At 39.6% G+C, this 23,100-nt stretch overlaps 1 protein-coding gene across 2 annotated transcripts; it reads right to left on the bottom strand.

Annotated features, from left to right (window-relative positions):
- Positions 1-3,246: 3,246 nt before the first annotated feature.
- On the bottom strand, positions 3,247-19,772 carry ccdc9 (coiled-coil domain containing 9). 2 transcript variants are annotated; one of them, XM_089014183.1, is made up of 16 exons: positions 19,665-19,772; positions 17,909-17,971; positions 16,925-17,029; positions 16,004-16,162; positions 14,935-15,273; positions 13,933-14,016; positions 13,655-13,819; positions 12,290-12,471; positions 12,139-12,200; positions 11,057-11,165; positions 9,624-9,723; positions 9,096-9,546; positions 7,542-7,733; positions 6,272-6,433; positions 4,355-4,431; positions 3,247-3,717 (listed from the first exon to the last, which is right to left on the bottom strand). In XM_089014183.1, exons 2-15 carry the CDS (start codon positions 17,909-17,911, stop codon positions 4,361-4,363), a joined length of 2,184 nt encoding a protein of 727 aa, XP_088870309.1. In that variant the 5' UTR covers positions 17,912-17,971; positions 19,665-19,772; the 3' UTR covers positions 3,247-3,717; positions 4,355-4,360. The 2 variants fall into 2 exon arrangements, with proteins under 2 accessions (XP_088870309.1, XP_088870310.1); XM_089014184.1 differs by lacking the exon at positions 4,355-4,431.
- Positions 19,773-23,100: the final 3,328 nt, after the last annotated feature.

Here is a 23,100-nt window from a genome sequence, read left to right on the forward strand (position 1 = left end):
TCACGTCGGGTACTGGAGCCCATCTCATCTGCCTTCGGGCAGTAGGCAGGGGACACCCTGAACCGATTGCCAGTCAATTGCTGGGCATACAAAAAAACAATCAAACATTCACGCTCACACTCACACAAAGGAACAATTTGGAGGGTTCAATCAGCCTGCCATGCATATTATTGATATTATTGAAATGTGGGAGGAAACCGGGAGCACCCGGAGAAAACCCACGCAAGCACAGGGGAAAGGATAATAAAAGATTCAGGGCACTTTCTTGCGCATTCACGAGCTGCACGAAATATTAACGATAGACTCATATAAACAAACAAAAATATTTTAAAAAATAAATACATGAACATTGCTTATCATATTTGTGGCATCTTTAAATGACGCCATATTTGGAGAATGAATGCCTTAAATGTTGGAACCAAAAAACTATTTACAAGAATATTATCATCATTAATTAGTATTACTGTATCTATTATCTAGCTAACTAGCTAGCTTTCTATCCATTTGTTACTTCCGGGTTGAGTGAACGCTGGCGCGTGTGGCTGCCGCTGCTCACCCACAGAAAAACGTATCCTGTGACTGTAAAGTGACCTTGAGAGTTTTGAAAGGCGCTTAGAAATCTAATGTATTATTATTATTGTTATAAAGCTACTGGAGGTAGACGTAAGGGTCCACAGGAAGGTCCTTCAAGATAAATAAAGTGTTTAACTATAGATTTAATTGGGATAGCTACATAGCTGCTAAGTCAGTGTTTCTAAACATTGAATAAAAACCATTAGGACTCCATTCCTGTGTGTCCTTAAAGGTAAATAAACTTTAACTAGCCTCATGGGGGTGAGGGGTGCAAGGTCAATATCGAGTCCTGGACGTCCTTCAAGAGCAGCAAAAGGTTGAGGGCACTTCGGGGTCTTTTTGGCGCATCCGTCAGCATCACTCCCACCCAATAAAACCAGGTCGACCCCCCCCCCCCCCCTTTCTACTGCCGCAGCCTCCACACCTCGCCGCCGGTCACCTTACAGCTCGGTCATCCGAATTTAGGCGCGCAGTTGGTGCGGTTGTGCGGCTCCGTGACGCCGCTGCTGGTGCTGTTATTGTGCGGGTCTGGCGTCCAGAAGAATACGTAGTAGATAACCAGGATGAAGGCGGCCACGGACACGCACAGGAAATAGGCGATAGCCATGGCTACTTTGACCCACATCTTGGCGGACATGCTGGCGTGCTTGGCGCGCGGCTCCCCCGGGTAGCTGGGCCTCCGCTTGGGGTCGCCGTTCAGTTTGTCCACGGTGACGCTGGCCCCTCCGTCGGATGTTTTCATCTTGCCAGTGAAGCCACTTTCCTCACCGGCGCGGAGCTCATTTGAGGCGGGATGGGTACGGAGCCGAGAGCCGTCCTCGGTTCCTCGAGGTGGAGAGAGCTTGAGTGCTATTGACTGCGGTACTGCTGCCTCGGCCGTTTGTCCTCTGCGCCGAGTGGGACAAGTGAACTCCAGGAAGATCATCATCCGCGGTACGGGACAGCTGTTAAGCTTACACTGATAGATAAGGTAATTTCCGAAATGTGTTTCAAAATAAGAGCCGTTGCCGGAAATGAACGAGGGAGGTACGTACTGCCAACATCAAAACACGCCTTCCATAGTCGGCATCGTATTAATCGAAAACGAAGCATTTCATTATGTTCGACGTGACGGTATCAATGCGCTTCGAAATTTAAAAAGCTAACGCAATTATATAAATCTAAACACTTGGAAGGGAAAGGACAGCAGTAAGGTTCAAATTTGACTCCACTTTACCTAGCAAGTATACTGTTGTCAGTCCCGTGTGTCAAGCTCGTTATAACTCCAGATCCATATAATTTAGGAATTAACTATTTTTTCCTAAAGAAAGAAGACCGTCTCAGGTTTCTAACGCTATATTGAACGTTTATGTAATCCTAAAACTCAATACAGCTAACATCCGACATGACCTGGTTCCGTTCCGCCCAAACGGTCGTAAGTCAAAATGGCCGTAAGTCGAAATCCATTCAAAATGTAGAATAGAGACTCAGAGGCGATCATTTGTCCCGCTGGTTTTGCTGTTAAACCTGCATGGCAACATAACATAAAAATGGAGGATGTGATAAACAAAAATAAACACGCCTGTACTGATGAGTCACTTGCTTTGTTTTTGTCCTGCAAGGTCAAAATGCTCCACTTGTGTCAGCGTGATGGATGAATACATTGTGGGTGGGAACAATGGTGGTCTTCAATATGGACGTTTTAGAATTCTCATCAGATCTACAGTTTAATTGAAGGCATCGTTTTTTTCACGAGTACTTAGAATATACAGTGATACCATGGCTTACGAACTTAATTGGTTCCCAGAAAGTGTGTGTAAGGCGAAAAGTGTGTATTCCAAACATTAATTTCCCATAGGAAACCATTAAAATGAGAGTAATCCGTTCCCAGGTCCCCATAAAACATAATTTTCAACTAAATAAGGCTTAAAACTACGCACAATATACCTTATTTTATGTATAATAATATGCACTATGGCATTGTAATTAAATAAATAAACTGTACTATATAATAATGTCTTTTTATTTACCTTTGTAATGGTTGTTAATGGCTTGATGGAATGGATAGCTTTTTGCATAACGTGTCTCAAGGAGCTCTGGGTTGTATATGTTGGAAGTTGTGACATTGCAACAGAAGCAGGCAGACACACTGGAAACTTCATTAATAGCTGGTTCCCTTGTTTGTGTTCTCTTCAAATTGTACAGATGGCTTGTGCGGGTTATTTGTTGAGCCTGATTGATGGGATATTTTAACCTTGCAGTCGACACTCCACCTTTGAAATATCAATAAAGTTGAAACAAGTCCAAATTTCACTGTTTTCTATCCATTTTCTCACCATCTCACTTTTGTTTTTTTTTCAAGCTCTGTTGTCTCCCTTTCGTGTGTGTGTGTCTCTACCATGGATCTTGACCAATCACGTGCGGCTTTAACCGAAGACTGGGGGCGGGGAATAGAGAGAAAATAAAGCCGGTTGCTATTTCAGGAGCTCCAAGAACCGGTTCGTTCGCGAACGACACATCACTCATTGTGGCGCTCAGTGTTTCCCGAAAAATAGTTTGTATGCCAAGATTATATTCTCGCGAATTTAACGTTTGTAAAACGAAAAGTTCGTTAGCTAAAGCGTTCGTAAACCGAGGTATCACTTTAGAGCACTATATGCACATTTTGCATGACAGAAAGTTCAATTCACATGCTTATTTTATACCAGCAGTTTATTTATTTTTGTTGACCAAATCCCAAACGCCAACGATCGCAGTAATACGGGCTTTGAAATTGTTATATTTTCAGAAATTGAAACGTATGAACGACTAAGCAGTCATATGTCCGAAAACTGAACGCAATATTTGCTTATAAGCAACATAAACTTGTATAAATGGAAACTCAAAAACAATTGAACTCTCTTAAAGGCTTCCTGCAAATAAAAAATCATGAGATTGTAGAGCCTTCTGATTGGTTGATTTGAACTGTGGGAGGTTGGGGGGAGGGGCTTTATGTGATTTCAGAGCTCCTTTTTTTCCGTTGTTAACAGAGTGACAAATGAAAATAACGGCAACCTTCTCTGCTGACAGACTGCGAGTGAAAGCAAACATGGTTTTGAGGCTCCACCCACCCTTCGTTTTTTGGCAAACGCGTGAAATGGCTCCATCGATATTGGTGTCGTCACACTATTGAGAAAAACAAAAGAACATTTGAAACATCAAGTTAGCTTCAAAGCAGTATGATGGAATATTAGCTACCACACAGGTGGTAAACTCATTTTTGTCATCAGGCACATTTTAGTACAGTGATACCTTGGCTTACGAACTTAATTGGTTCCCAGACAGAGTGTGTAAGGCGAAAAGTGTGTATCGCAAAAATTAATTTCCCATAGGAAACCATTAAAATGAAAATAATCCGTTCCCAGATGCCCATAAAACAATTTTCTACTTTCTAAGCCTTAAAACTACACAAAACACACCTTATTTTATGTAGAATAAATGTGCTATGGTATCATAATTAAAGATATAAACTATACCGTATAATAAAGTCGTTTTATTGACCTTTGTGATGGTCGTTGTAAACCGAGGTATCACTCTAAGTGTTTTTGTCTGTGTAGCATCTTAATGGTTTTTTTTTAACTCAGAGTTCAATTTTGAGGGAGTGGTATAGTGTAACAAATCTAATTAGAAACATTGACATGAAAGTTCCTAACCCTAGTGATGAAAGTCATCTGTAATTCTACATCTTGTTTCGTCCATTTTGTGACGTAATCCAATCACACATCAACACTTTGCTCATTTCCTGGCAAAAACCTAATTGTACCTCTTCTCATTGCATTTCTCTGGTTTCCTGTTCCTCGCCCTGAGCTGGCAACACCACCGCCGCTGCCGCTGCTGCTGCTGCAGCAACAACAAAAAAGGAGGAGACACCACAATGCGGTCTTGTTACTTCTTAACCGAATGAGGGCTTTGAAAGCCACACATATTATTTATGCTTTTATTTTATATTTTCTATATTTTTTAGTACATACATATATCTATATTTTTACTAGTTATTTATCATTATTTATTCCTTTGTCAGATTTTACTATATTTTTTACTGTTTTTTATGATGTATTCTTTTATTTTATATATTTACTATATCTTTTTTTATTATTATTTATTCTTTATTTTATATTATTTTTGCATTTTATCTATATTTATGTATTATTTAGTATTTTATGTTATATTTTTTATATTTACTATATTTTTTATGATATGTATATATACATATTTTAGATATACTATATTTTTTACTATATAAATATGTACTTTTGTTATTATTTATTCTATTATGTTAGATTTTATTATATTTTCTATATTTTTACTATATTTATTTATTATTAATTATTTTATGTTAGATTTTATTATATTTACTATTTTTTACTATATATTTTATATATATTTTATATTTTCTATATTTTGTCTGTATATATGTATTATCTATTATGTTACTTCCGAGTTGAGTGAACGCTGGCGCGTGTGGCTGCCGCTGCTAACCCGCAGAAAAAATATCCTGTGACTCTAAAGTGTCCTTGAGAGTTTTGAAATGCACTTATAAATGAAATGTATTATTATTATTATCACTAAGTTCCATTTTGTTATACGTCGATCAATCAATCAGCAAATCAATAGCGGTTAGGAGCACTGCGGTGACAACTCTCAAGTGGTACATTAGCCCCGGTGACGCTAACGCAGCCGCAAGCTGAGTGCTAGCAGCATTGATCACTAATGGTGGGTCCCGCTGGGTTAGAAAAACACATCATGTGGTGTAGCGACTTTGCCACTTTTGATTCCTGACAAACATGACTGGAAAAACTGATCAAACAAAACTAATTGATCATGAATTATCCATTGGTCATCTTATGAAAGATATTTTGGACAGTTTGTCTTCTACTGAGCGTATTTTACAAAGATTCCACCGCATATAGTTATATTTTACGTTTTAAGACGCGCGCTGAATATTCAGGAAGTCTTGTTTTAGAGTTGGTGACGAATCCGTACGTGACGTCACTAAAGGAACGCCCCTGACCGAAAAAAAAAAGACACATTGTAGTAGTCCTTCCATCCCGTCAATGCATTTGGCTGTACTTGTTTGGTCTGAAAACCTCGTGTTGCACCAAAAAGCCGCCAGAAGAGGGTGACCAAGTTCCATATAAGGAATTTATCAGCCTGTGGAAACGGGCTGATTAATTCCTCACAGGAGCTTGGACGCCATTTTCTGCCTCTTTTTGGGTGATGCATTTCTCCCCAATGTTGCCTCAAAATGGCACGGAATAAATTCTTTCATCGATTGCAAACATGTATGCTTTCCTCTTCAGAACTATTTGAATCATATTCATAACTGGATGTGTAACAAGAAAGCATATTCTCCGAATCTGAATCCATTGTTTTGATTCTGCAGCAATGCAAGACGTCTTGGCGTGACGTCACAAACTGGGGGCGGGACTTAAATGCCTAATTCGCAGCTCAATTATTTGCAGATTTAAGTCATTTTTATTGGTGTTTTGCATTTGACTAAAAATATCATACTGCTTGTTTTGGGTATTTTAGATGCTATAAAACATTTTTCTGATGTCAGTTAGGGAACAAAAAAGTGACGTCGGTTGTCCTTTAAAGTCATTTGAGGTGAAATATAGTCAAATATAGCTCGCTGGTTACAATGGCCTTGTGGTAAATCATTAAATCAAGAGCGGCAAACCTGAAGCGGGCTCCTCGGAGGCCGTGGTAGAGGCGTCTGTGTTCACATCGTCCTTTTCATGACCTTTGTCCTTTTTGTCATCTTTGTCCCCTTCTGCTTCAAATGTGCTTTCTGCTTCGGTGGGCTCGTTCACCTGGACGGTGGTTGTGGATGGTGGACAATCTGTTTTGTCAAATGAAAATAAATGAGAATGAATTGTCTGATATAGAGCTGAATGATTTAGAATAAAGTAAAAGTAAAATAATGATTTTTTTGCCCTTTGATATTACAAAAGCGATCGCAAAACTTTTTTCAGCGTCCTTTTTCCATGTATTTATTTTAACAAAGACAAACAATAAATTGATCTGAATCATAATAAATAATAGTACGCTAAAGTAAAACCAAATGCAAACTCATTCACTGACTACCATTCCCAAATTTATTCGGAAATTGAAAATGACAATGCCATTCCTGAATTATTTCTGTTTTTTTGCTTGTTTGCGTGCCGATAAAACGCCGGTCAGACCTCTGGCAATGTTTTTCCCTTCCCCGAGGGGGCAGCATTTGCCTTGTGTCATTGTTAGCTCTTTGTTCCAGCTTCAGCTGTTGTTCAAGCGCTATATAAACCAATGTATTGTATGTGAGCAGCGGCAGCCACATGCGCCAGCGTTCACTCAACCCAGAGGTAACTCAACTAGATAGAAGTCTAGCTAGCTAACTAGCTAATAATAATAATAATAATAATAATAATAATACATTGTATTTCTAAGCGCCTTTCAAAACTCGCAAGGTCACTTTACAGCCACAGGATATGTTTTTCTGTGAGTGAGCAGCGGCAGCCACATGCACCAGCGTTCACTCAACCCGGAAGTAACTCAAATAGATAGAAAACTATGTAGCTAGCTAATAATATTAATAATAATAATACATTTAATTTCCGCCTTTCAAAACTTCAAGGTCACTTTAGTCACAAAATAAGTTTTTCTGTGGGTGAGCAGCGGCAGTGTTCACTCAACCCGGAAGTTACTCAAATAGATAGAAAGCTAGCTCATAGCTAGCTAGCTAATCATAATAATAATAATAATAATAATAATAATAATAATAATAATAATAATAATAATAATAATAATAATAATAATAATAAATTGTATACTAGAAGTAAAATAACTGAAATGAAAACTTGTGGGAAAGCTCAAAATTGCAGTTTTTGCAATTTGAAAAACTATCTTGTACTAGACTGCAATGTCAATTTGAATTTAATTTATGGTTGACTAAGACAGTCATTGATAACCTGGCGATGGAGTGTCCTGATGGTTTTCGGCGATGTCCGGGGTGGTGGCGTCAGACACGTCTGGGGGAGTGGATTCAGGTGGCGGTACGTCAGACGTGACTGTGGGAACAGCCTCTGGCTCTGATGCGGTGACAACCTGCGGGATCTCTGGCAATTCTGCAGGTGATGGAACCACTGCAGCGTCGAGGGGGACTGTGAAAAGAATGCGTTTTTGTGTCGCGATTAAAAAATAAATGATATTCAATGCCAATGCATTTTTTTGTTTCCTAACTGACATCAGAAAAACGTTTTATAGCATCGAAAATACCCAAAACATGCAGTATGATATTTTTAGTCAAATGCAAAACACCAATAAAAATGAGTTAAAGTGTCCCAAAACTGCTACAAAATGAGCTCGGAACTGGGCAAATTCATAAAGTCCCGCCCCCTTGTTCGTGACGTCACTATTGGGCACACACTGCCTTGCTCCAGAATCAAAACAATGGCTTCAGAGAGTTCATATTCGGAGAAGATGCTTTCTTGTTACTCATCCAGTTCTGAATATGATTCAAATAGTTCTGAAGAGGAAAGCATACATGTTTGCAATCCATTAAAGAAGTCCTTCCGCATCAATTCGAGCCGTCTGGACTCCAATGTAGCGCCCAGAAAATGCACAAGATGGCGCACAAGCTCCGTTGGAAATGTGCTGATTTGTCCGCTGGGAATTTGTGTCAAATTACTTTACAAAGATTCACCATCACGTTATTTATGTAGTTTTCCGTCTAATTTCACCATCAACACAGTGTTTTCATCCTGAACTCTATTTTTTTTGTTTGTTATTTCTCATTAGACAAGACCTCACTTCAACCCTTTCTAGTTGTTTGTTTTGCAATTACGACATTACGTCACTTTATGTACGTCACTTCCTCACTTTACATATGTCACTACCTCACTTTACATACGTCACTACCTCACTTTCCATACGACACTACCTCACTTTACATACAGAAATTACATGTATTGTCTGTTGTCAATTGTATGTCTTTTTTAGCCACGTTATAAGTGCCTTGCATGTCTTGCACGCTGGGTCCGAGAGGACATTAATTTCATCTGTGCTGTATGTCATGCATATTAGCATATTTGACAATAAAGCTGACTTTGACTTTGACTTTGACTTTTCAGACAAAAAAAAAGTACCCAAAATGCATTGTGTGTCGCTTTCTCGATCAGGGGTGTTCCCTCCGTGACGTCACTTAGGGCATCGTCATCAACACAAAAACAAGACTTCATGAATGTTCAGCGCGAGTCTTAAAAGGTAAAATATTGCTATATGCCATGGAATGTTTGTAAAATGCGCTCAGTAGTCATCATTTGTAGTGATTTTACAAATTATGGACGCAACTTGTCCGGAGGTGTCAGTTGTCCTTTAAATATATTTATATAAACCTTAAACATATAAGCCTTAAACCTACATTCCATACAAAATATAGCACCGAAGCAACTTACGAACAAATTCAACTTACGAACGACCGTATCGCGTCCGTAAGTTGGGGAGCGTTTGGATATGATAAATACCTGTGTTCTCCTCCCTGGGCTCTGTGGTCTCCTCCTGCTCCTTCTTTTGCGGAGGGCTGCTCTCATCAGCACTCGGTAGTTTCAGGGGGCTTTCCCCTCCCAGGCTGCTCCGTGGCGACAGCATATCCATCTCGTCCCCCCAGTCCGACACCGGTTGGTGTCCCTCCACCAACTGGAAAGGGCTGATGGGCTTTGCCACCTCTGAGGGATTTTGTGAGATCTCCTGGGGTGAGGGGATGTGGACTTTGGGTCTCGGTGTCCGCTGCTCTCGGGGGCTCCTGGAAGGTGATGGTGAGGAGCGAGGCGAGGGGGACGCAACAGGAGTTGGGTCTTTGTTGACTTCCTCCGTCTCAGCGTCTTGGTTCTTGTCTTCATCTGATACTTCCTCATCGCCCTCGCTGGCGTCCTCCCATTGGTCGTCGTCCTGCTCTTCATCTTCTACCTGCTCCACCTGTGAGAAGACATTGTGAGTGATGCGACGCGATTGCGTCCTCCCCCCCCCCCCTCGTCCGTTTGCCAGCTGCTGACCTTCTGTGTTGGCTCAGGTGTGGACTTTTCTCGCTTGGGTTGATCTTTTTTCTCCTTCTCTGCATCGTCCTTCTCTTCTTCCCAGCGGTTGTCATGCATACTGAAAAAAAAAAAAATTAAAAAAATATATAAAATACATGATATTGTGTCCAAGTCCACTTTATGACATTTTGTGTTCTTCACACAAAGCAAACAGTAATCATTTAATTAAGAGAAAATTAATTCATCTTTGTTGTATGAAGCAGTTCTAGATGAGAAGGATCAAAGCGTCATTTTCACCATTGGATCAGGGACGTCATGGTGAAAAAAAGCAAAAAAATAAAAGCAAATATGAAGCTATAGCATCCATTGACAAATAGATTGTCTCACATCTAGCTATCCAGCTATGTAGCAATGTCGCTAGCTAGCTATTTGCTATCTAGCTCCCTGGGTGGCTATCTAGCTAGCTATCTATTAGCTATATAGCTATTGAGCTGGCTGGCTAGCTATTAGCTATCTATTGGCTAGCTAGCTAGCTTTCTATCTATTAGAGTTTCTTATAGGTTGAGTGAACGCTGGCGCATGTGGCTACCGCTGCTCACTCACAGAAAAACCTATCCTGTGACTGTAAAGTGACCTTGAGAGTTTGAAAAGGCGCTTAGAAATTAAATGTATTATTATTATCATCATCATCATCTGCTGTCACACCTAAATCCGCCTCAATTCCAAGCTGCGACCATTCCACATACGCTCCTTTCTTATTATGGCAGGCTCCTCAATTAAGACAAAATTCAAAGTTAAATACCTTAAAAGTAGAGTAACCTGGTCCCCAAACGCCACAGAGCTTAAAAATGGGATAACTCTTACAATACTTTAAGATCGGTTAATGTTAAAATGTAACTTCGTAAATGCATCTATTGATACAGACGCTCCCCCACTTACGAACATTCGAGTTACGCGCAACGGTACATACGAACATTTTTGTAGTAGCATATGAAACTGATGAATAGAATGTGTGGGATTTTCTCTACTTTTATAAGTTCAAAAAATATTCCATGGTTTTATCACAATACAATATACAAACGCTCCCCAAGTTATGAACATTCGAGTTACGAACAACGGTACATACAAATGTTTTTGTAGCAACATGTAGTATTCTCGGCAGTTGTACAGGTACACATATTTAGCGAGCATAAATTTTATTGAATGTTTATTTTTCAGGACAAATACAGGTTACTTATACAAGCCTTAAACATACATTCTATACAAAATATCGCACTGAAGAAACTTACAAACAAATTCACCTTACGAACGACATGTATATGTTTTATGATGGATATCCCATCATACTAGTGATCTTGGAACAGATCACTTCACTCAATTCCTCAGGGAAAATATGATGAATGGCTGGTGGTACACCGTTCCATCATTTCAATTTCAATGTGGTATTCTACCTGTAACTGGGCTTCCCTCCTCTGTCTTTTCCTCGGTTTCGTTCCCTTCGAGGACCCTGAGATAGGAAGTCACCGAATGTGGACGCTTTGGGTGGTCGCTTGCCATCATCTGCCAAAAGGGAACACATTGTTGCAAAAATGTTACATACAATGTAATTTATTTATATGCAACTTAACTCATTCACTGCTAGACGATGTGCAAAAAAAAATGTGTCCACACCAGTGCCAGGGTTTTTGTCATTGTCACTTGAATTCCAGGGACCCACAGAATATTGAGTTTTAGGATGACATAAACATTCAATGCAGCGTTAGAAACCTTAGACTCTATTCTATCATATGAAAAAAAGTTATTTCTTAAATTATACGAGTCTGGAGTTATATGAGCTTGAAATGAGGGCGGCTGTCCAAAATACAATGCAATACATACATATTGGTTTATATAGCGCTTTAACAACAGCTGAAGCATGAACAAAGCGCTAACATGGGAAAAAAAGTCAATGCTGCCCCCTTGAGGAAAATATAAAAACATTGCCAGAGGCCACTCAACCCCAAAGTAACTCAAATAGATAGAAAGCTAGCTAGCTAATAGACAGCCAGCGAGGTAGCTAGATAGCCGTATTACTAATAGATAGCCAGCTAAATAGCTAGTGAGCCAGCCAGATAGCAAATTGATAGCCAGCTAGGTAGCTAGCTAAAGAGCCAGCTAGATAGCCAGCAAAGTTATAATCATAATAACCATAATAATAATAATACATTTAATTTCTAAGCGCCTTTCAAAACTCTCAAAGTCACTTTACAGTCACAAAATCAGTTTTTCTGTGGGTGAGCAGCGGCAGCCACACGCGCCAGCGTTCACTCAACCCGGAAGTAACTCAAATAGATAGTAGATAGCAAATAGATAGCTAGCTAGGTAGCCAAGTAGATAGCTAGCACAGCAAATAGATAACAAAAAGATAACCAGCTAGATAGCAAGATAAATAATTTTTTGGGCCTTCTACGCCGGCAATATCCAACCCACGTCATCATGGGAGGAGGACTAAAATACATAACCCGTTGCTGTTGCCATGGCAACAGCAACATACCTCTCCTGCCACCTTGCTCTGGCGTACCGCCTTCTGCCACCAGATTGGCTTCCTCTTTGAACCTGTCAATAAAAAAAAGAGACACGTTTATGGTCTGTACACAGATGCAATGACTACGGTTGACCAAAGGAGGCGCTGCTTCTCGTTTTACATGTTCTCCGTCTTCTGCGCGTCCCACTCCCGCCTCCATTGTCCAGTGGCGTTACGATGGCGCGCTAGTCGCTCCTCATCGATCTGCTCGCGCTCCTTCTTCCAGCGCAGGTACTCGGCACGTTCGCGGCCGGTCATGGACACGGTCATGTCCATGGAACCTTTGGGGCCGGGACGCCGACTCTTGAAAGGAAAATACGACATGGGAATTTGACTTGCGTTTATCGTAGCATGCAAGAATGGAACACATGTGGAACGGTCGCGGCTTGGAATTGAAGCGGATTTATATTCTGTGAGTTCTGTGGCATTTGGGGACTCTGTTTCTCTACTTTTAGGGTGTTTTTAACTTTGGAGGTTCCAATTGAGCATAATTACCAAACAGAAAGACAAATTTACATTTTGTCTTCATTGAAGAGCCCGCGATGAGAAGAAAAGAGAGTATGTGGAACTGTCGCGGCTTGGAATTGAAGCGGATTGACGTGGGACAGGAGATGTGAGACAATCTCTTTTTGGTAATGGATGCTACAGCTTTGTGTTTGCTTTCAACATTTAGCTTGTAGAAAGACGTGCACATTTCACTATGACGTCCATGATCCACTGGTGAAAAGGACGCTTTGATGCTCTACTCTTTCATCTAAAACTGTTTAATGCAACAAAGAGGGTGTCACATTTGTTATTGTTTGACTTCAGACGATGGCGAGAGTGGCGCCATCTTGACTAATAATAATAATAATAAATTATATTTATCAGCGCCTTTCAAAACTCTCAAGGTCACTTTACAGTCACGGGATAAGTTTTTCTGTGGGTGAGCAGTGGCAGCACACGCGCCAGCATTCATTCAAACAGATAGAAAGCTAGCTACCTAATAGATAGCCATTAGATAGCTAATAGCCAGCCAGCTAGATCGCTAGCTAACTAATAGATAGTGAATAGCCAGCTAGCTATTAGCCATTTAGCTAGCCATCCGCTATCCAGCCAGCCAGCTAGATAGATTCTTCTTTTCCTTAAAGATACATTTGGGAGTAAAAATAAATAAATACATAAACACCACTAATCATAAATAAACAATGAAAATAATCCATTTCATTTCCAAGCGCTTTTCAAAACTCACAGCTCAAATAGCTAATAGCTATCTATTAGCTGTGTCTAGCTGGCTGGCTAGCTACATATTAGCTATCTAGCTAGCTATCTAATAGATAGCATCTTTTTAAAATGCGCTCAGTAGAAGTCATTTGAAGTGATTTTACAAATTATGGACGCAATTTGTCAGGAGGTGTCGGTTGTCCTTTAAAGTTCTTAAATTCCAATCCGTTTTTTTTTTTTTTTAATAACATAATCCCATTTCCATTTTGTTTTTTTAACTTACGATCCACTCTTTTTCCAGATCGCCGCCAGTTTTGACATTGTCAAAGTCCAGCCCTCCCCAGTTGCGTACGTGTCTTCTGCTGCCTTCCTTGCGGTCCAGGTCGGGGGTCGGGCCAGAGCGTCGGGGGTCATCTAAGAAATTGCGGAGTGGCTTATCGCCATCTGCCTGAGGAGAGAAAACGTCAGCGTTGTAAATATGCAAGGCGAGCAATAACATTTTTCCATCTTTGTCATATCAATTCCGGTACATGTGAAAGGAATCCAAATGTATTTTATTACCCGTTGTCCTCGCTCATATTCTGCTATTTTCTCCATTTCCTCATTCATCTTCTCGATGTTCTGTCGCCTCTTTTCCTCCCATTCCTGTTTAGGAAGAAGGAAATGTGTCACATTTGGCAAAAAATAAAAGTACAGTGATACCTCGGCTTATGAACGCTTTAGCTAACGAACTTTTCGCCTTACGAACGTTAAATTATTTTTCGGGAAACACACGGAGCGCCACAATGAGTGATGTGTCATTCGCGAACGAGCCGGTTCTTGGAGCTCCTGAAATGGAATCCGGCTTTTTTTTAATCTCTATTCCCCGCCCCTAGTCTTTGGTTAAAGCCACACGTGATTGGTCAGGATCCGTGGTAGAGGAGTGAGGGGACACACGCAGCAGTGAGCGGGGGGAGGGGTCACAGAAACAAACACACACACGAAAGGGAGACGACAGAGCTTGAAACAAAAAAACAAAAGTGAAAAAAAAAACAAAAAACAAAAGTGCAAAGGTGAGAAAATGGGTAGAAAACAGTGAAATTTGGACTCGTTTCAACTTTATTGATAGTTCAAGAGAGTGTGTAGACTGCAAGGTTAAAATATTCCATCAATCAGGCTCCACAAATAACCCGCACAAGCCATCTGTACAATTTAAAGAGAACATACAAGCAAGGGAACCAGCTACTAATGAAGTTTCTAGTGTGTCCATCAAGCCATCAACGACCATCACAAAGGTATATAAAATGACTTTATTATACAGTTGAGTTTATTTCTTTAATTATAATACCATAGCACATTTATTATACATAAAATAAGGTATATTGTGTGTAGTTTTAAGGTTTATTTAGTTGAAAATGATGTTTTATGGGGACCTGGGAACGGATTATTCTCATTTTAATGGTTTCCTATAGGAAATCAATGTTTGGAATACACATTTTTCACCTTACACACACTTTCTGGGAACCAATTAAGTTCATAAGCCAAGGTATCACTGTATTACAAAAAAAAAAAAAAAAGATTCACCTTGGACTTCCTGTCCACACCTCCTGGTGTCCCCAATGCGTCTCCCCCTCCCCCGCCTGCACCGGGTCCTCCTCTTCCCCTCCTTCCTCCTCTACGTCCTCCTCCTCCTCCTTCACCTTCACCGGGCTCTCCATCTCTGGGTGTACGTGGTTCCCGCGTTCTCCTCTCCTGACGGACACCGCCTCCTCCTCTGAAGGTGCCCCCCCTTGCCATTCGGCCAGAGCCCGTCCTCCTGGGAGGGCTGTGGCTGTCACCGGGTCCTCGGTGTCCATCGTTCTCCTCCGAAGATCTCCGACCGCGGGGTGTGGTGGGCTTCCAGTCCTCCACCACCCGCTTGTCCTTTGAGTAAGATTAGCAAGGAAATCAAGTGTGGTATTTTAACTCATTCACTGCCATTCACGAATTTATTCGGGAGTTGGAAATATGACGGAGATCGCCATTCCTGAATCTGTTCAGGGTTTTGGTTCGTCTTGCTGGAGTGCCGATAACGCGCTGGCCAGACCTCCAGCGATGTTTTTCCATTCCACAAGGGGGCAGCATTTCCCCGTTATCCACGTTAGCGCTTTGTTCCAGCTAGTTTTTGTGAAAGCCTCATATAAAGCAAAATGTATGTATTGCATTATATTTTGGACAGACGCCCCCATTTCAGGCTTAGATAACTCCAAACCCATATCATTTAGGAATTAACATTTTTTTTTCTGATGAAAGAAGAGAGTCTAATGTTTTTTACACTACAATTGAATTACATTGAATTTATCTCTCTGTGTCTTTGTGTTGTCATATTATATATTATTTTTTTTAGTTTTTTTTTTACTTTGTTACTTCCGGGTTGAGTGAACGCAGGCGGCGTGTGGCTGCCGCTGCTCACCTGCAGAAAAATATCCTGTGACTGTAAAGTGTCTTTGAGAATTTTGAAAGGCGCTTATAAATGAAATGTATTATTATTTATGTAGTCGTAAAACTCAATATTCTGTTGGTCCAGGAATTCGAGTGACAATGACAAAAACCCTGGCACTGGATTGGACACTTTTTTTCAGCACAACATCTACAGCTGTCGATTCCAACTTACCCCAGCTGCCGGCGACTTGGCCAGGTCAACCGTAAAGGTGAAGTTTTCCTTCTCCATTTTCCGACGGTCCCACTCTGATTGCTCATGGGCACGGGGCTTTCGTGGCGTGGTAATGGCAATGCCTTCCTGCTCTGCCTTCTTCTTGTCTTCTTCTATTTCCTGTTGGTAATATTAACACAGGCCAATGAGGAACCAACACGTGACACGAAGCATCAATATATATACAGCAAGTATTCTCTCATAAGGAATCACATTTGCGGTACCAACATTTTCCTTATAACAGAATTTCTTTATGTGGGAATTTACGAGAGTAATAGTGCATGTGATGCATGAACGTGTAAATACATGTACGGTGTTATGCATGTTCTGTATAAACATAAATATATAATGTTATCATCATATATAACAAAACAAGTGATAAGATAACAAAATATATTGTGCATAAACATAATAATACAGTGCATCTAAAAAAATGAATACATGTGTTTTTATTTCCAGGTTAAGGAATTTCCTTTTGACAGAATTCCTCATGATATATATATATATATATATATATATATATATATATATATATATATATATATATATATATATATATACAGTAAAGTCTCGTTATATCGATATTCAAGGGAGTCCGAAAAAATATCGATATAACCGGGACTATCGATATATCCGATATCGTTATAACGAGACTTTACTGTAGTATCGATATAACCGGGACTATCGATATATCCGATATCGATATAACGAGACTTTACTGTGTGTGTGTATATATATATATATATATATATATATATATATATATATATATATATATATATATATACATACATACATACATACATGTACATATATATATATATATATATATATATATATATATATATATACTTTTTAAGATTGTGAAAATGGACTACATACTTGATAGCGCTTGACCAAAGCCTCATTCTTCTTCCTCAGCGCTTCAATCCTTCGGTCCAACTCTGCGTCCTTCTCCTCCTTAGTTTTGACATCCACTGCTGAAGACTGAAAGACACACAAAAAATGACAATGAAGACATTCAATGACAAAAGAAGCAATGAGAATACAAAACCTGAGAATACAAAAGATCCTCTTCTTCCCTCCACCTCTGTATGCCCCCCCCTGCCCGTCTCGGCACGAAGGGGGTCAGGGCTTTCAGCTGCTCTGCCCCCAAACTCTGGAACTCACTTCCAACATTCGTAACATCGATTCTCTTCCCACCTTCAAATCTTAAAACCCACCTATTTAAAATCGCATTTTCTGTGTAGCCCTATCTCTTGTTTCTATTTATTATTGTATTTTATTTATTGTATTCTATTTGTAATTGTATTTTATTTATTATAGTACCTATGCTCGTCTGTGACTGTAAAGTGTCCTTGAGAGCTTTGAAAGGCGCTTAAAATGAAATGTATTATTGTTATTATGAAAACAAGATGGGGTATGGGAAACAAAACCAGAAAACAGGAGATGTTTGATGAGAGACAAATTGTGTTCAACGGAAGACCAAAAATGACAACACAGGACAGAAAAGACAGAATCATATGAACACCCACAAGTAATTCATTTGAAACATGTCACTTGTGAAACAGCACCGACTAGTGGTCGGCATAAATTGCACAACAACAAATTAAATGGACGATTTATTCGTTTATGGAATTGTTATGCCAGTTATTGACCTTAAAAAAAATCCCATAGGGCAGGCCCGACTTAAAAGTTCTACATTTTACATCTGCTACTAGATAAGTGCAAACTTGATCATCATCCACATTAAACAACATTGCCATATTTGAGTAGGATTGTACATCGTCAATTAGTGTGAATATAAGTTTGAATGCTTGCCAATATGTGCCCGTGTGAAGCACTTTTAAACACGCTTGAACTCACCATTGCTGCTTGTATCTTTTCGTCATACACGGGCAGTGGGCTGACTGATTTGGAGAGAAAGCACTGAAAAAGACAAGTTGATCAGTGAGTAAAACATGTTGGTTGGTGATTTTAAGACATTTACTCAGAGCATGTGTTGCGGTTGGAAGCTAAAAGTGTGTTGAGATCATAAGAAAATGAGATATAGTACATAAAGCCATAACATAAAAAAGGCCACTGACGATGTGTGTGTGTGTAAAATAAATAAAAAAGCACCAAATCAGTGTTCCGTTTCAGGCGTTTTTCACTAATCTTTTCCCAATTTTGGTTCAGAAACTTGTGAATTTAACTGGTTCATTTGACCCACCTTTATTGCTAAATACAAAGCAGCGGAAATGCGCAAGAATGAGCTTGAAAAATGAAAAAATTGGCCTTACAAACAATAGAAGGAAATGGTAGATTTGTTTTAATTTCTAATTGCTCCATTGTGCATTCGCACCAGGTAGGTACGCTACAGTGCACACTCTGTACTCGCAGTCGTATATCATTGCATTTTGGTGAAGTATGTAATCGTTTTTCGGGGGATTTTCCAAGCGATGTAGCTTATGATGATTTATGACACGTTTACCTCTATGCTGGTTCTTGAAATTTCCGAATACGACGAGAACGGGGAAAAAAATGGATTGAAGTTTACGCTCTTTTTGCTAACACTAGTTTATAAAGGTGAGTAAATTGTATTTTTATAACTCATAGAAGTGGTAGAATATATATTTTTCTCGATAACTGCCAAGTTTCAAGCAAAAAGAAGCATTAGCATAGATATTTCTAGAGCTCGCAATTTTCTTTCCTAGTATTCAGTGACACCCATTTTGGATTTCTGACGAAAATATGCCTGCTTTCGATGGTTGATATTTGCTAATTTATATTTTAAATCTTTTCTTGTGTTTTCTGTTTAGAATTTCAAAAGCTTTCCAATGGTACCTTACGCGTTAAGATTTGCCAAAAATTAAGAAACGTTATGATAGTTTAAACTGTAATAAAGAACTGTGTAACATATTTTCATTGTTTTAACTGTGTAATTACAGGCAAAAAAAACCCTATTTCAAAAAATCCATTATTTCCTTATTATTTGTCATAGAACAATAATCTGTATACCATTTGAAAGCTATTTAAATGCACTTTAATATGGTATTAGAAAATGTGTGACGAATTATTATTGACATTTTTTGTCACATCCCTACAAAAACGTACGACCGTTCGGACACAACAAAGATGACTTTTCGTCACGTTTAATTTTCACTTTCCACCTTTATTTGCTTAGTTATCAATGAATTACGTTTCATATTGACGCAATTGTTATTTTGCGTGCATTAGAATGTTAGTAGCAAGGCCACCTGAAGCTATTTTCGATCAACTAATCCGAGCTCAGGTGAGGTCGACACAGCTTCGCGCATGCGTGGAATGGAATTTTTTACGAGAACCCGCGGCCAGCAAACCAAAAGTTATGTATAATACGAGCCACCAAATACACAATTTAAATAATTTCAGACACAATCTAAACAAAACACTCTCGTTTACACAGAGCGCGTTTCCGCTCTTTCCCAGACGCTTCATGTAACAAATGCCTGACTTCAGCGTAACGTAAACACAGACTCAAAACACGAAGCGAGTCACACAAATGAAGCCGCAACGCCGAAACGGACGACGACCCATTCACCAAGCGAGACAAACGACAACGCTGTTGGGTGTAAAATTGTGCTTTTTATAAAGTAATTACCTCGTGTGCTAGCAATGACTTTTTGCGGTAAGCGCCCTGCCACTTTCAGCACCCCTTGCGTGCCCACGTTCTTTGTGTTCCGGTGAAGTCGCATTCACTTCCTGCCAAAAAGTGAGACATATACAGAGGATTTAAAGGAAAAGCGACATCATTTTTTCAGAAAACGTTTTATAGCATCTAAAATACCCAAAACACGCCGGCTGAAATTTTAGTCAAATGAAAAACACCAATAAAAATGACTTAAAGTGTCCCAAAACGAATTCAAATGACAAATGCTTTCTCGGCCAGGGGCGTTCCAGACGTGACGTCACGGTAGGTATCGTCACCAACTCAAAAACAAGACTTCCTGAATATTCAGCGCGAGTCCTAAAACGTAAAATATACATATATGCGGTGGAATATTTGTAAAATACGCTCAGTAGAAGTCATTTGAAGTGATTTTACAAATTATGGACACAACTTGTCCGGAGGCGTCGGTTGTCCTTTGAAGGGACAGTCTCCCAAAGACGCACCAGTTATTCGCATATTTTTTAACTATTTTTATTTTTACATTTGACATAGTATCTGTCATATAACTTTACTTATATAATCACTGTTTTTCTTTAATAAGAAAAAGATTTAAAGGGACAGTCGCACTCTTCTCACCCAAGGCGTACCAGTTATTCACATATTTTTTACGACTTATGTTTTTACATTTGACATATCTGTCATATAAATAACTTATATAATCACTGTTTTTCACAGATAACAAAAAGTAGACGTTAGAAGTAGTATTTTAAGGAGCAAAATACATGTAATGCAAGGATTTAACGACTGATGGCGCAAGATTGCAGCAAAGTCGCGAAAGCGTGTGCGCGTGTGTGTGCGTGTGCACGTGTGCGCGCGTGCTTGCGTGTGTACGCGTGTGCGTGTGCGTGTTTGCGCATGCGCGTGTATGTGTGTGAAATTAAACTCAGATGCTGCATTTAGGTACCGTCAGTTTTCTATCGATCGTTCCACTATTTGTGTGGTTACAATCAATTTGTCGACATTGATATATCGACGTGAATGAATACATGTACATGGTATTTTATATTGGAAAAAAAGGCCTCTATGACACATTTCATTCTACTTTATTTGTGCATTTGTATGTTAATAATTGGTCAATCTGTTCTAAGAGTGGTGTGTGCTGGATCATTGCTATCAATGCATGAAGTAAATATAACATTCTTCATTGATGTCACACGAAGGTTACACCGTGATTTCACATGATTTCAATGGCATGACATCAGGTGACCAATATGATGATATAACAGGTAGAAGATGAAAACAACATGTTTGCAAGGGTCAGTGGTCGTCCATCTTTATCAGTCATGCTCATTACTTCCTGGTTGAAAGAGGTGCAAGAAGGTTGTGGGAGTGGGAGGGTGGATGTTGGGCGATGAGCTCATTGTTGAACGAAGCAAACAAGCTCCCGAGAGACAACACCGGAGCCCTTGAGGTTGTGATCACGGAGAGATGACACCAACGCTGGACACTTTTGTTTATACACAAGGCTGTCTCCAGGGTGAGGCGGGTAATGGAAATGGCTATGATGTGTGTCTCCGGGCAGGTTAGAGATGCAATAGGCAACAGCGCTAAAGTTTCCTCAAGCTTTAAAGGACAACCGACGTCACTTTTTTGTTTCTTAACTGACATCAGAAAAACGTTTTATAGCATCTAAAATACCCAAAACACGCAGTATGATATTTTTATTCCAATGCAAAACACCAATAAAAATGACTTAAAGTGTCCAAAATCTGCAAAAAAAATTGAGCTGCGAATTGGGCATTTTCAGAAAGTCCCGCCCCCATTTCGTGACGTCACACCAAGACGCCTTGCATTGCTGGAGAATCAAAACAATGGCTTCAGATTCGGAGGTGAGCAGTGGCAGCCACAAATATACGAAACCACCCCTTGCCTTAAATTCTTAAAATCAAATGGTTAGTATTTGTATGTATTATTTTACAAGCTTTTTTTTAGCACACCAATGATTTTATTGTTATCTTTTTTCCTCTCTTCACTTCTTTATATTTATCTGGCTATCCAGCTGTCTATCTAGCTAGCTAGGTAGCTGGCTGCCAGCTACCTAGCGAGCCAGCTATTTGCTGCCTATCTAGCTACCTAGCTAGCTATCTATATGCTATCTATTAGCTGTATAGCTGGCTATCTAGCTGGCTATATATTAGCTAGCTATTAGCTATCTATTAGCTATCTATCTGGCTAGCTATCTAGCTGGCTAGCTATTAGCTATATATTATCTAGCTATTATTGTGATGATGATGATTTATTATGATGATGATGATGATGATGATGATTATTATTATTATTATTATTATTATTATTATTGTTATTATTATTACTTCCATATAATCGTGTTTATATGTGTCAAACGATGAATGACGATACTCGCCCAGACATGTACCTAACTGAAGCTCAGCGCCCCCCACCCCTCAACCCGAAATTCAGCAGTCCAAGGAAATGTTGGGTGAGGGGGTGGGGGGGGGGTCATTTCCAGCTGATTAGAGTCCTTTAACCCGACAACAACCCACCCCCTCGAGACCCTCTCTGCCCTGCAGCTGGGGTAGACAATGTAGAGAGGTTACAGGTCATCCGGGGGAGGGGGAATGTCACCAGTCATTTGTGATGCTAATGCTATTCTGTGATGTCATAGTAAACACCACTACAAATACGACTTCTACTACTACTACTACTACCCCTCCAAGTGACAGTGTTTTTACTGCCATGTGGCCAACGTGTGTGTCTCGATATTGTAAACACAACAGAAAAAAGGCAGGTTGTGTATAGAGTGACACACTCATCCATATTTAAAACTGACGGTTAGCTTAGCAGCAGGAACTGAGCAAAAACTCAAACATTGAAGTCATGCTATATATGAATTTCTGGTCCGATCACATGAAATCTACCATGACTACTCCAAGCCACAACAAGCACATGATGGAAGGATGGAAATTAATCCATGTGGTTGGTCAAATGTAACCCCCCCCAAAAATAAGGTTTTATTATATAATATATTTACTGTTAAAAAGATGTCATGTGATCGTACTGTATCTCTCGTCACTGGTATTTTATAGGTAGTTTAATGATTCAAATCGGTGTTTTTTTTTCATAATTCCGATTACGATGATTATCATACCTGTTCCCATTGTATGATTTGTAATGATATAAGCAAATCATATTTGCTTGTTCGACTAGCGATGCCTGGTTATAGACCAAATAGCATGATTCATGAGTACTGTGGCAAAATCAAGGCTCTGGTCAAGTCTTGTGGTGTTTTTTTGTTGTTGTTGCAGAATTTGATTAAGATGATCATCATACCTGTTCCTATTGTATGATTTGTAATGATATGAGAAAATCGTATTTGCTTGTTCGACTAGCGATGCCTGGCTATCGACAA

This window comes from Hippocampus bargibanti, linkage group LG14, assembly GCF_051943395.1.
Source record: "Hippocampus bargibanti isolate YZ-2025 linkage group LG14, ASM5194339v1, whole genome shotgun sequence".
In the NCBI taxonomy this organism is placed as follows: Eukaryota; Metazoa; Chordata; class Actinopteri; order Syngnathiformes; family Syngnathidae; genus Hippocampus; species Hippocampus bargibanti.

Bases quoted from the DNA above. Each gene is read 5' to 3' on its own strand.
- ccdc9 (XM_089014183.1), bottom strand. The intron at 13,820-13,932 runs GTAATAAAATAC...TTCTCTCCTCAG, and splicing joins AATATGAGCGAGGACAACGG to GCAGATGGCGATAAGCCACT. The intron at 6,434-7,541 runs GTTATCAATGAC...TTGACAAAACAG, and splicing joins TCAGGACACTCCATCGCCAG to ATTGTCCACCATCCACAACC.